The sequence below is a fragment of the Ammodytes marinus genome (genome assembly GCF_949987685.1).
Source record: "Ammodytes marinus genome assembly, chromosome: 7".
NCBI classification, from domain to species: Eukaryota; Metazoa; Chordata; class Actinopteri; order Uranoscopiformes; family Ammodytidae; genus Ammodytes; species Ammodytes marinus.
The window spans coordinates 6,017,670-6,032,652 of NC_137211.1; the positions used below are offsets into that span (position 1 = coordinate 6,017,670).

General features: G+C 41.6%; 1 protein-coding gene across 1 annotated transcript; it reads left to right on the top strand.

The window, feature by feature from the left end:
* Positions 1-8,851: 8,851 nt before the first annotated feature.
* fam43b (family with sequence similarity 43 member B) lies at positions 8,852-9,865 on the top strand (the record flags this gene model as incomplete). The annotated part of the gene is made up of 1 exon (XM_080030554.1): positions 8,852-9,865. Exon 1 carries the CDS (start codon positions 8,867-8,869, stop codon positions 9,863-9,865), a length of 999 nt encoding a protein of 332 aa, XP_079886680.1. The 5' UTR covers positions 8,852-8,866.
* Positions 9,866-14,983: the final 5,118 nt, after the last annotated feature.

Consider the following 14,983-nt stretch of genomic DNA (forward strand, 5'->3'; position numbering starts at 1 on the left):
AAAGAACGATAAATCTTTTCATTAAAATTTCAGTTTTTGAGTTACAGTTAGTGCAATACGTATCCATATATGGAGAATATATACCAGTGATGGTATTGTTTTTTATAAATTAGCATAAGTAGATTGTATAACCTACATAGAAAAACTAGGGGCATAAAGAAGCTGTTCCATATTGGCTTTATACTTCATGCCTCAAACCATTTCCGATTCTTCATTTGCTTTCCACTAGCTGTCAAATAAGCCTCACTGCCATCCATTGAAACCCGGTAGTGCATAGTGTTCTGAGCCAATAACCCTAAAATGAACTGTGGAGTAAACAAGCAGCAGTTTCAGGCAGAGATAGCTGGTGTCAGAGCAAGCAGAATAGACTTGGGTTGAAATAAAACAGTGTCTCTATGCCAATCTCTATGTTGTTTGAGCCAGCGTACAACTACATACACTAAAGGTGTCAAAAGATAGAAAATAACTATAGCCTACATATTGAATAGACTGGAATAATAATCAAACATTTGCTGCGAAATGATGCTTGTCACCATGTCCACAATTTCAATTTGACGCTTCCACCCAATGCATACAGGTAACATTACAGGGGGATAACATATTCGCCGTGTTCCGCAGAATGACATTTTAACTGTCGCCTAATTGCAGGTTGTGGTGATGATGTTTACTCTATGCATAAATTGAAAATGTGTATGTAAAATAGGTTGAAAGACTACTTTGACATGCAGGTACACAGCAGCAGAGGGAGACCTGACCAGAATATAGAGACAGTGTTAGACCTACAAATGTAAAGGAATGGAGAGAAATCGCAAAGGCAAAGTTTTTGCAAAATCTGATGAATCAATGATCTGTATCAGCCGGTCAAAATCATCCTCTTTGGGGCCTTTTATTTTTCTGACTTTACATTCGATTCTCTTTAAAAACAGAGCACTGGCTTTGAACAGGGCCCCGAAAAGACTTCAATATAACATCAGATTTACCAATGAAATGTTTTAAGTAGACATTAACTACGACCTATTTGTAACTTATTTCAATATCCCCTTCTCTAAGATTTTAACAGGTTAAAAAAAAACATGTGAGAGGAGTAGCTGCCAAAGAAAAACTCCTCGGGGTGAAGCCGTCTGACATAATCAACTTGACATGTGAATGATTGGCTTTCCAGAATTTTGCCGCTTGCATCTGAACGGGGAAAAAAAAGGTGCAACCTTGTTTTCAACCCCGCCAAAAGAACATAAATATCCTGAAGCCTTGTACTCAGCATTAGTCACCTTGTTTTGTGGATACAGTCTACCTCGCCTGGACCCAGTGACCCTTCTGCCCACTCAAAACTCCTACACTTATATTTGTGTCTGTCAAAAAATGACTTCCGATTCAAATGGCAGAGCCCGGAACACACGGACGCACGGACGCACACACGCACACGCGCACACACACACACACACACACACACACACACACACACACACACACACAGGCACACCGGGAATAGTGGCAGCAGATGGAGGCCACAGCTTTCTGGGAGGAGTACAAGAGGCGAGAAGAACATGGTGTGTCTCTTTTGATGGTGCAGAGTTGAAACGGTGACAATATGCTGTGACTGGTTCAGATAAGCCTGGCAGCGTATGACCTACATGTGCAATATCCAGACAAACTATCCCAGACTGAATCCAATTATACAGCAAGAGCACCCAACCACATAAAGAGTCACCGATATTTCAGGTAATAATGTGCCGAATTTACCGCACCAGACGTTGAAATGACAGCATGTGAGCTCCTTTTTTAAATGCCAGCGTTGTTAAGTGTTGAAAATAAAAAATAAAATAAAACATGAAATGAAATTGTTACTATGCTGCAAAGTGGTAGGCTATACCTTTTGAACTTTTAAAATGTCATATTTTTCATACTTAGCAATTGGAACAGAGAAAGTTAACTGTCTCAAAGTTCAAAGATATGGCATTATTTTGCAAGTCTTTTTTAACTGAATCCAGGAGTCTCAATCATTCAATATCAAGATGAGATCAAAAGGTTTCTTGGGGGCATTTGGACAGCAACTTCAAAAGCAACCGGCCTTTCATCTAAAAACCCATTTACGATTAAGAATTTTTTTCTCCAGTTTTCTCTTTTTAGCTCTGTCCTGGCATACAGTCCTATATTATCCTTCCACTGACACAAAAAAAACACACATTATTTGGAAAACTATCAGTTCCTCGAGATATTGAAATCAGCTGGCCTGGCATCCTTCTGAGGATTACTCAACAAGAGCCCTGGATGTATAATGAAGCAATTTGGCACAGACTGCATTGTGGCGCGCCTCTTGTGCTCTCCTTGAAAGCTTCAAGCGTGTAACACATTTATCTGCAACACAGGATGAGACTAATGATGGTAATGATACTGAATGTAAAGAGATTAGATAATGTCCAATTATCACAGTGTGAGAAGAGAGGACAGAAAATGGTGTATTTCTATGAAAGTGTATATTTTATGAAAAATTTGAATGTAGCCATCCCCAAAATGTGCTCTTAAACATTGACAATACTTAATTTAAAAAAAAAAATCTTAAAATGTCAAAGTATCCCTTTAAAATGACCTGAACACATTTAACAGTAACCGAAGTGTTTGCGACACTGCCGTATATGGTATTGGTCATGACGTATGTACATTAACGAGTCAGACATGTACTTCTATCCCAGAGAAAAAGCATCAGTACTGATAAACAGTTGTCCACTTGTCTCATTCATATGGTAACCTACAACATCACAGTAACAAAACAGAATCTGCCTGCCAATGCCTCTAAAGCTCACTAATGAAGTAGACGTAAAAAAAAAAACTACTCTATCAGAGTATTGCCTCGCCAGGTTTAGGGATTCCTAATGGACACAGGAAGTCACTGCTTGCAAAGAAATAGTCACTGTGAAACCACAAATTGAAATTTTTACATTAGTTTTTGTGTGCATATTTTGTTGCCGTTAGCTAACTGACTGTAACTTCATATGTACCCAACAGACAGTTGTATCTATCTTCTCTTTATATAACGACCAGCAAGAAAGCAAATACATTTGATTCCCAAAATGTTGAACCTTTCCTTTAAGTTCTACTAGTCCAGATACTGATCAAAACACTGATTTGATGTTAAATTCACATTAACTTGCACTAATTGGCTCCTATGTTGAATCTGGACCTTCTAATTGGTTCTTACTCTTTCTTTGACCTTACATGTAAACTAATAAATCACCTACTGTAGCGTAGCACTTTCCCTATGGAATATAGGACAGGAGTAAACGAGGGGGAGTTGACCCACTGGTCCACTGTAAACGTACCGTTTTCCTGATTAAAGGAAGGAACGAGCATCCCATATCTAATGTCCTGCGCTCTCCCCTGTTCATTAAACTATGATTCACTGGAACTGCATTATGTATTCAGTCAAGCCTGAATCTATAATGCGGGAATGAGATGATATTGATTCCATTCCGTCCCTTGAGGCTTGTATACTTCCTTTTTTTCTAAACACAGAACTTACTTCAGCTGAAAGGATTGATTTTTTATTTGATTTTAGGGCTGCACAATTCATTCATCATAAGAAATTGTTGTGATCTTGATTCCTATATCTATGCAATGTCATTTCTGAATGATGGCGATTCTGATTATGTTGATCCTGTTGGCTTTAAATACAGTATTTGGTTGTCCAAACGGACTAGGTGCTAGTTTTTTTTTTAATGTTTTACTTTACATTGTATTTTTTTAGGTTCCGCAGCATTTAAGTGTTGTAAAATAATTGTTTTGTTTTTGTTTTTATGTTAGAAGAGCCTTTAAGTTGAAGTCAAGCACTTTATGTTGTTCAAGGGTTCCTTAGTGTCAGTACATGTTTTTTTTTGGAAAAACAAGAAGTGTATGAGAGAATCGTGATATAAATTATTGAAGGAGAAAAATTGTGATTCACATTTTAAGCAAGAATCGTGCAGCCCTATTGTGTATCTTTTTTTGGATAGAGTGAATGTGTGTTATCTCTGGCAGCAGACTGATGTATGAAGAACACAGTAGCCTATAGTAGCCCCTTTCCGTCATCATTCCCTTCTATGTCGTTTTTTTTACAACGCACTGGGCTGCAGCGCTGCAACTCTCACATAGAGCCATAAATCAGCCATCTAAGAGCCGGGACCTTTTCCGCAAAGGCCCCTTCTCATTGATTACACCAAGCTCAGTAAGTGTAGCCTGATGAAGAGAGAGCCCGATTCAATTAGGCCGACAGAAATAGACAGAAGTGTAGCCTATATATGCTGCCCGGGATAAAAGGATGTCTTGGAGAGCGATGTAAACAACCTAGCAGTAAGGATTGGGAAGGGTTATTTGGGAGGTGAGGGAGGGGGTGTCACTGGGATAAAAAGTAATTGGATCGCAATGATAACATTTGGCACCTTTGGCTGCCTGTGTGAGTTGATAATGGATGTGTATGTTCAACTGAAGAGATAGAGGTAGTTATGAAGAGCCAGGGAGTGAGATGGAGTTGGGTTTGTAACCAATTTTAGACGTGCAACTGTAAACAAAGCTTTCAAGGCAAGACAACACAATTCAGACAAAGTTACAGGTTAGAAGGCAAACAGAAATCTTCAGCATAGACATAAAAGAGCCGATAGCTGCAGCAGAGCTAAAGTTTCCTGGGAGTTTGTTAAAAATGTGCACAAATATGTGGTACATAAATTTGACTGAGTTGAGTGACTGTAGTTAGCAAAATAGTGGAGGCTCTCTGAGGCCAATCTCATTCCTTACAAATGCTATGGAACGCTGTATCCTCTGCAATAGGACTCACCTCTTAAGGCAGCTAACTGAGTGACCACTAATGCTGGAGCGCTAACTTGTGCTGTGATAGTCATGCAATTCCCCATAATGGGAAATCTGGGAACCAAAAATGAATACAAAGTAAGGAGAAAGTTAAGGAAATCAACTGCTGACTAATTTATTACCAAAGAGAGGTGAGCACAACACACAGAGTTAATGAACGGTCTAAGCTAATGTGTGGTTAACATGCGGAGAGATTTTAAAATTTAAGTACATGCCTCATGTTATTTGAATGTGGTATGTAAATATAGTGTGATATGAACAGCTAATTAGTGAATGCCCTAATAACCGCATAGCTGTGTGTAGGATACAGTTAGTTGTTGGTCTAGTTATTTCAAAAAGTAATTAAAAAGATCCATGAGAGTGCTGCTACTATGAGAGTTTGGTGCTACACCCCTGGTGCTCATTAGAGAATGCAGTTAAGCATGCTCACACGCCAAAATTATACTGTAAACACGATCAACATAAAACCTGCTACACATCAGCACGTAATTAAGAGCATGTTGCATGCTGACCATAGCATTTAGCTCAAAGCACAGCTGTGCCTATAAGTACAGCAGGCTTGGAGAGCTGCTAGCGTGGCTGCAGGACTCTTAAGTATGGTTTTAATAAAAGATTAATTCATGGTGAAGCACTGATGCATTTGCATTTCATTTGAGGGCTTTAAATCGTCATTAGTTCCGGCGGAAAAGGCTAATGAACAAGAGCCCGAAATAGGCAGGCCTACTTCATAACACTGCCCTGTATAATTGAGTATTTTTGACCGTGGTGGAACAGCTCATCTTCCAACAAGATTAAACACGTTCAATTGTTTATATGGCGGTAAGTGCGTCGCATACATAAGTAAATTAAGTAATAAAGTAATAAATTGGTTATTCGGCGTGACACTCACCTTGAAATCAGTCAGACTTATTAAAATGTGCGGCCCTCTCTGAGAAAACAAATCAAAAGAAATTAATTACTTTGCATGTAACATCCGTACTCCTCTGTCCTCATTGCTCACCGCTAAAAATCTAACGGTTTGCATTATTATTCGTTGTCTATTTTTTGCTGGCTTCTTCACAGTCATACACTTTATACACTTAAACTGAACGTATGCACACACATCATTGTATATTGCTTTTAACCACGGTTACTTTCTTGCAAACACGTTGTTTGTCACTTTAACTAAAGGCAAAGAGTAAACTGCCAGACAGTCAGGACAGGAGTTAAAGAGAGTGGAGACATTTCCTAATTTCATTGAACAACCCTCTTTGCCCGGGATGGTAACTCGGATGGCAGATGAGTCGATAGTGGAGATGTGCATCTATCCATCTAAAGGCCAAACCATGATGGATTCTTTCAATTTAGCATATCAGGGTCTGCAACGTTAATTTTCCTGTGTCTATCTCAAATCGCAGAGAGGTGATTTATGGGACCGCGGCTGTTTGTCTTGTGAGGCCATCTCACTGTCTTCCGCAGCTTAAGAAGATAGCAGCTGGTCCGGGATCAGATCGGGCTCCCACTTTTTATTCATCGCACACCACACTAGACCGAGAGCAAAAAGTCTCTTAATCATTTCTCCAGGGGCAGTGTCTCCTTCATGGCGATTGCCCAAACTTTTCCCAAAACATTAAATAAGTTTTCAGCACCTCTCGAACGTTTTAAAGTTTTGGCTGCGTAGAGTAGCCTATACCCTCTGGCTGTGCGTTTGGATTACAAAAGAAGCTCTTCCCAGCATGCACTCTGAGCCAAGTACAATAACAGGGACTTTAAAAAGAAAGTGAATAGATAAGAGCAGCAGAGAAATTGAAAAATAGTTCTGGACTAAAAATCGCTTTCACCTCTAAATACTCTAAAGAAAAGCACATCTACATACGAGATAGTGTCTGTAAAAAGCTATTTATTATTTCCTATTCATATTTTTCCTTCATTCACAGCGCACAGCAGTGGTACGGAAAGTAGATTTTTTTATTATTTCATTTGTATTTGAGAAATGTACTCACCAGTGTTGCCACAGTAACTAACCTCTCAGCAAGAGGACTTCATCCACCATCCACACATGACAGCTCGGTCTGTGTTGCTCGGTGGCAGACACAGATGATTCCCGTTTTGATTCATTGCGCCAGAATCCTCTTCGCTAAGAGAGCAGCCACACTTTATCTGCCCCCCGCTGTACGGTGTCGGCCGGTCACACAGATGTTTGGACGCTCAAGACCAATTCAGGACAGGTTTTCACCCATGTTTTCTAACTCGAAATATCAACCCAATCCCCTAGAATGTATTCATCTATACTACTTGTTATTTCAGAAGCAAATATGCTTAAAGGGAAACATCCACCAAACAGTGTGTTCTGTTTTTTTTTCATGAGCATAATAAGAATGACTATCTGCAAAATCTATTTTATTTATTTATTTTTATTTCCTTCTTTTGCAATAGAATACTTGCTCCAGGAACTGTGATTATCTCAACTGTGCCAACCGAATAGAACTTATTGGATAGTCAGGGAATCAACAAATGAAATAGGCTTCATCCTCTTGGGACCATGAATGTTTGTACCAGATGTCAGTTCAATCCTTGATTAGTTGTTAAGATATTTCAGTATGGAATTAAATGGTTGATCGAAAGATGAACATTGCGATCCTTAAGACAAGCACGAGCCAGGACAATTTTTCTTTATTTCCATATTAACTGAAACAATTATGGGACGCAAACTTTGATTGAATTCATACTAGATCTATCAATGCCAGACACTGTTTCATACAGTTTGAAGTGCTCCACAGGTTGTCCCACTCAAAATCCAAACGGAATAAAATATATTCCCCAATGTTACCCCTCTCTGCAACAAATGTCAGTTCCAAGAAGCCACTTTAAGCCAATTTGTTGTACTTTAAAAGCTCCTGTGGAACATAATCCAACTACCTAGCAATCATGTCACTTGAAAATGTAATTGGAGGAGACATGGTTGAGAGTTTATACATCATCTTGCTTCAATGCTCTATTTCAGAAGCATACATGTCCTTAGTGATGAAGTGAACTGTTTTGAATATTACATTTTCAGGCACAAATATACCATGACTGCTCATTTCAAATTCATAATTTATGTTTCATCTTCACATAGTCTTTAGAGACAAGTTCTTATAAACTATTTCACATCCCAGAAACTTGCTCATCCTTCAGATCACCCTTGAATTATTTAGTTGAATCACTCCCATGGAAGTTTTAAGTCGGCCATATAGTTTTAACCTACATATTTATAGAGTTTGGGTTGCCTGTTGTGAGTTTCTCAAGTAATCAAACTTCAAGATCGCTGATAAAAACCAGCAGAAGGCTGTAGAAACTTTTTGATTAAGCTGTTATGCAATGTGAGTCCATGTATCAAAAGACTGATGATTGATTGATGATTGATTTGAGAGTAAAGTGCCAGGTTGCCATTTTGTTGTTTTGGCTTCAAATGTCTCTTCATCCAATTGAAAGAGATAATTCTGTTGACTCATTCGAACGTCACACTATAGATGTGAAGAATTATTTACGCTCTATTGACTCATCCGACTTTTACTCCAAAATTAACAAGTCCCCCGAGTCCATGAAAGTCCCCTAAGAGAATGAGAGGGAATGACAGTGATGTACCCTCTTTCCTTGGGCTTACCGGAAACAAAAAACAACACAGTACCTCAGTTCGAATTCGCTGGACGGAAACATAATGCTTTTGGTTGGGAGCCATTTGGAATCAAAACAAGGGGAGCAGGGAGGGGGTTGGGGGGGGTTGAGGGTTGCCTGAGCTCCTGCTCTGATCAGCTCTGCGTGATGCAGACAACACAAGAGGAGGAGGAGGAGAGGAAGGAGGAGCGAACGGGGAAACAGATTGGCTTAGGCTTGCAGCTCTCACTCTCTCCACAGTGTTCGAGAAGCAGCTTCCCTAAGCTTTTCCTCTCTCTCTCTCTTTCTCACTCTCACACACACCGGCTTTCTCTACTGTTTAGACTGAGCTGACAAGAGTGTACGCAGCGGCAGAGGAGCTCCCACACTCGCTCCAACTCCCTGCCTTTTGGCCATGCTGCCCTGGAGAAGGAATAAGTTTGTCCTGGTGGAAGATGAGGTCAAAACTAAACCGAAGAGCTTGGGGACCGGGCTGACCTACCAGTCCATCCTATCCTCCTTACTGCGTTCCTGCCCAGACCTGCTGCCCGACTGCCCCTTGGACTGGGTGGGCAGCATCTTCCACACCAAACGGCAGAAGGTGGAACTCAACAAAGAGGAGCCTGTTTACAACGTGCGCTATCTGGGGTCGGTGGTCACCATCACGGCCAAGGGAGACGGTTGCACCCAGGACGCGGTGGCAAAGATCTGGACAAAGAGCAACTACGGGGACAACAGTCTCAAGATGAAGTTGTCGGTGGGTCCGCAGGGCATTCGCATGAGCGCCGACAAAGCGGGCAAAAAGAAACCGATCCACATGTACTCCCTGAACAGGATCACCTACTGTGCGTCCGACCCGTGCCGACCCAAGATCCTGGCCTGGATCTACAGACACCAGGTCAAGAACATGGCGGTGGTGCTCCGGTGTCACGCCGTGCTGGTCAGCAAGTCGGAGAAGGCTCAGGCCATCTCCCGCAGCCTCTACCGGCACGCCCAGTCCGCCTTCAGCGAGTTCAAACGGCTCAAGAGACAGAGCGATTTCAGGCACTGCCAGCAGCAGTTGCTAGGGGACGAGGCCGTGCCCCTGATGCCGATTAGGAGGCTTCTGAACGGGCAGTGCCACTACAGACCACCGGCGGACAACCCGGGCGCCGCCACACGCCTATGCTCCATCGAAGAAGAAGAAGAGGATGAAGATGAAAGTGAAAATGAAGAGCAGGAGAAAGAGAGACCGGTGGAGAATGTAGAGAGGCAGCGTGAGAAACAGATTTTCACAACAAACACAGAACCAACTCAGTTACTGTCGGAGTTGTGCATGGGGGATATTGCCAGAATGGAGCAGTGCCAAATCAACTTTGTCAGTAGCGACAGCAACAACAACACCACGTTTACATTTATAACCTCTCTGGTGTAGAGAGTAACGCAGTTTTTAAAAGACCAGCTGGATTCCGCAGCACCACACTAACACATTCCCTCTCTTTGCCCTTCACTGGTACTACCCCACTCAGGCTCTGTCCTGTCCGCCCGACCCCCCTTCCGTCCGTCCGTGTAATGAGAAGTGTTTACCAGAAACTTCTCCCGCATGCCGGAGAAGGCAGAAGCACCTTTCTATGGGAGAATCATTTCTATTCTGTATTCAGGATCGGCTGGGACGCTGGTTTGAACTGAAGCAGTTGTTTTGGGGGAACTGCGCGTTTACAAAGAGGAGCTGCTGATGCACAGACTTAACGATATAGCACAATGACGGACGAGGACACTGGTGTTCAGGAAACCCGAGACTGTGATGCTGAGATCGCTGACACGCGGGTCACATATTGATCACAGCACCAAGCAGGATGTGTTTATTAGACCTCTCTCTATCTCTCTCTGGATCTCTCTCTTTCTCTGTCTTTCTTTCTCTATGTCTTTCTCTCTTATTTTTGTGAGTATACTAAACGCTCTGTTTGCCAGCAGGGACACTTTTTGGATCGTCTTGTAATATTTTTTTAAGAGAGGTTCTTTGTAAAAAAAACTTGTAATTTTTCTAACATGACAATCCTCACTGAAATTGTTCACACAAGCTGACCCTTCTGTGAGTGCATTCAAAACACCAGAAAGTTTGTTACGGTTTTACAATATGATCACAGCCGACTAATGAATTAGGCTGTAATTTAGGATGCAAGCCATTGAGTCGACATATTTATTGCCGCCATTTGTCATTGTCCTTATCATTTATGCATGACATGTCAGTGGGTAACCTTTCCATGCCGAGGCTTTTGTCTTTCTTCGCGCGTCATCTTTGACCCTCCGGCTTTTTAATACGAACACTGTGATAAATGTGTGACTCATTCAGCAATGTCTGATTTATGTAATGCCTTTTTTATTTATTTATTAGTATTTATTTCTCCTGTGCCACCTGGGTGTTTCCAGAACAACAAAAACAGATCTCAATGTGCCATTGCTGTGCTCTTTTTAGCCAAGTTTTGTCGATTTGCAGTTTTTTCCACTCGAGCCCCTTGCAAAAATGCGAATGGACCCTTACAATTTAACACAAACTGTTTTTTTGAATATGACTTTAGCTAATTTCCTGTCGATAATATGTGCTACCAATCTAATGATGCATTGTGATTATTATGAGATGAAGCTATTTATTTTCCAGATATGATGAATAAAAATTGCCCTCACTTGGGTGTCCTTCTTGAATCCCGGAGAGGGTGGGCGGTGTGGGCAGGTATTTCGAGATGTTTTGAAACAGATTATTCAAATGAATCCAACGACTCTGGATTCCACATATGTGCATTTGCATGTTTCTGATGTAGAAGTGTGTAGCCCAAACACTTCAAACGAAAGAAAAAAAACACACTTACACTGTACACACTAGCATAATCGGACTCCTGAGCTATAAAATCTGCATAAGGAAATTCATGTTTTTTTTTTTACAGCGAGGGAAGACAGTGTCAACTTCACTGTGGTCCGATACGCTTCTGCAGGCCTGCGTTCTGGCTTCTCAGCCGTTCGCTCTGAGGGGAGCAATTAATCAGCGGATTGAATTGTTCAGGAAATGAACATAAAGCACCTACCTCCTCGGGATTGGCTGTCAGGCTGTGACAGGAAGCGAGTGATCCAAAACGGGGGACCAGGAGAGTTGACTCACCCCGTCGACCATTTTACTGCAAACATCAGCCGTTTCACTGATGACAGGAGTCTTTAATGCCTTTTACTGGAATCGCACAAAACAAAAGAGCCACGACAATGAAAGATTTATAACCGAAGCGTCTCTCGAGTCGTGGTGTTTTCGCACTCTTGGCAGTTTCCGAACATCAGCGTCCCTGTCTTTGAACAACAGCTAATTTTTTTTTACATCCCACATTATATTATCAAAACGGTATACATGGCAGTGCGATAAATACACATATACATATCTTAAATTATTGATGATACAGCTGTTTCGTAAATCCAGGTCATCTTGCATAACAACATCACAAGCTTTTTGACTGGACAGCACAGGGTGGTCCTCATTGAAGATTCTACGTTTGATGAGGAATAGGTGGTGCTGCTTTGTAAGTGTGCTCGAAAACTGAGTTGGTTTGATTTACGCAGATTGATTGTTCTGAATGAATAATTGAACAATAAGGCGGAACCTTTAGGATCAATATTTTTCTTTTGCCTGGACATACCTCTGAAACAGAAAACTATCTAATGTGAATATAGATAACAAAAGGATTCCAGTAACCGGGGAGCCCTTAGCTCAGTTGGTAGGGCGTCCCCCCATGGGCCTCGGCCAGCAGCGGACCCGGGCTCGATTCCAGCCCGTGGTCGTTCTCTGCATGTCACTCCCCTCTCTGCCCCATTTCAACTCTATCTCTACACTATCAATAAAGCATAAAAATGCCAAAAAAAAAATTTAAAAAAAGGATTCCAGTATCCTTGCCACAGATCTATCCACTCACTCATAGCAAGAATAACTGAGGAATACTGAAAGAAACCATATGTGTTTTTATTGCTTTGTTCTATATTTCTCCCCTGTATCGCTTCGACAGGCTCATGTTCTGCTTAGATAAACAGTCATATAAAGTCACCCTGCACGGTGTGATAATGTCAAAGTGTTTGCTCACTGACATTCAGGCAGAGACACACTGTGTGCGGACATGCGGCCCATGCTAGGTTAACATGGAGTGGTTAGCCAGTGATTTTATGTTAACATAACTCTTGTCAGGGGAAGCAGAGCAGAGCGGGAGCAGATGGCAGCAGTAAGGTGCACGCTGGCTGGGCTTCAGTGTAGTCATCCACCTAAAGTTTAAACAACAATGGCCTTAAAGGTGGGGTCAGTGATTCTGTTGTCAAAATCACTTTTCGTTAAAATTAGTGAATATCTCCTCACAATCCGCTACCTGTGTGTGCGCTGAAAAGAAAATCTGGTGTTAATACATAGCATAAGCCCTGTAAACAGGTATGTGAACAAAGAGTATGTAAACAAAGGGGGCCCACGCCGTAGATAACGCCATACCCGTTTACAGAGCCTAGGCTGTGAATTAACACTGCATTTTTTTTTACTCAGTGCACACACACACACACACACACACAGTACAGACAGGTAGCTGATCGTGAGGAGATATTCACTGATTTTGACAAAGTGATTTTGATGACAAGCATTCTCCATAATGGCTGACTGCACCTTTTATTCCAATCGTGTTGTGTTTTGTTACGAAGACACAGACCCTGTCAAGTACCTCATATATAACCGCTCTGTGCCACATTTACAGTGGGGGTGTTTTCCTGTCCGCACACAGCTGTTTAAAAAGCTTTTTCCTCAGCCCCCACGCAGCGTCTGGGAAGCAAACACAAGGGGGGTGAGGGACAGGCCTGCTTGTCTCCATCACAACACAAAACGGAGCTTTCCCAAAGCAGCTGGCAGAAGGTGGCAGTCCGTTTCGTTCCAGTGAAAATCGCATTAAAAAAAATAAAAAGTGTTCAGTATAGCTTTGGTTACAGAGAAGAATAGCAGTCCATACAGAGGGGGAGGAAGGCCACAGTGAATCAATGAGACTCTGCTTGGCAACTGAGAGATGAAGTAATAAGACCTTGTAAGAAGAAAGTGGTTGTGTGGGTGTGTGTTTGTGTTTTACAGGTCATGCTGCTGACAGCACAGATATTTTATTCCACATCTTATTTATCTTGATTCACCCGAAAAGTGAAATTCAAAAGACAATATAGTCTAGGTCGTCTATGCTTTCAAGAACGACCCCATAGAAGTGTTTTCTTATGTGACGTTCCCACGGTAGACAGCTCATCTAAAACATACACAGTTGAAGGCACTTGCTTCGTGGGAGGCCATTTTCTGACATTGTTTGATGCTGAAACAAGTTCAAATAAGAACCATGAAAGCTAACAGGCATTGTTTTTCCATCTCTTGCATATCTAATAGCATATTCCAAGATAAAAAAGTGCAAACCTGGCAATTTGCAAAAAGAAAAGGAGAGGCCCCGTGTTTCACTGCTCAGCAACACTGTCAAAATCCCACGGAGACGGAGGAAGCTCTCCTTTGGTTCAAACTAAACTGCGCTCATTTTCACTCACAATTGCAAGATTGCACATTCATTATAATTTTTACTGTTCGACTGAAACACTTGGCGTTGCATAATATACGACACAACATCTCCACAGGGTCTTATAAAGTGAAAGAGAACTCATTAGGCTTAGCTGTCAAATAGTCTCCTGAGGCCACCACCACTGTTCCTGTTGAGTGTAAGTTGTGGTCCAGAAATAAAAATAAAAAAGTGCCAGTGAGCATAACTATACAGCTAACTAATTCATGAGAATCAGGGATTAGTTACCGCCATTAAACATTTATGCTCTTGTCCCATAAGAACATAATAAGTGAAACCAAAATTGTCTGGGAAGAAGTCTGGAGATGAAAAATCCTGCCTCGAGGAAGGCGCGTGCGTGCATTTTGTTTAATAATGAACAGTGAATAATATCGCTGTCGACTCTTTTCGCCTTAGATCAGTGCATGGTATTTTGTAACAAGGCAAAAGGCTGTGATGAGAAACCACTGAATACCACAGGCGCGAACAGTGTTTCCGTCAGCTCCAATGCTCATCCCTTTAGAAAGTCTTTTGGTTTTAGGTCGCAGAGTTTATTGAAAGTGAGTCACTGAAGATATCCCCCTGCCCTTTCCACCACTATTGCACTATTAAACCCATTACAATTACCCTTTTGCAAAATTGGAGAACATTTCTCTTTTAAAAGGTTTTTTGGTAATAATGGTTCTTAAACGAGAGCAATGTAATAACCCAGTGACACACACACACACACACACACACACACACACACACACCACCTAATGTCTTTCTACCATCACACACACCACCTAATGTCTTTCTACCATATAGGCTCCAGGGAGAATTGCAGGGAAGGCATTCATATATCTGTTGTCATGACGTCACCATGAGAGCCGTTACACACACTAATTATAAAACCAATAACCTTGGAGCACAGGTTTTTCCGTTTCTATAGTGCCTCTTTTATGGTTCCCAATTGCAGATGCTGCTGC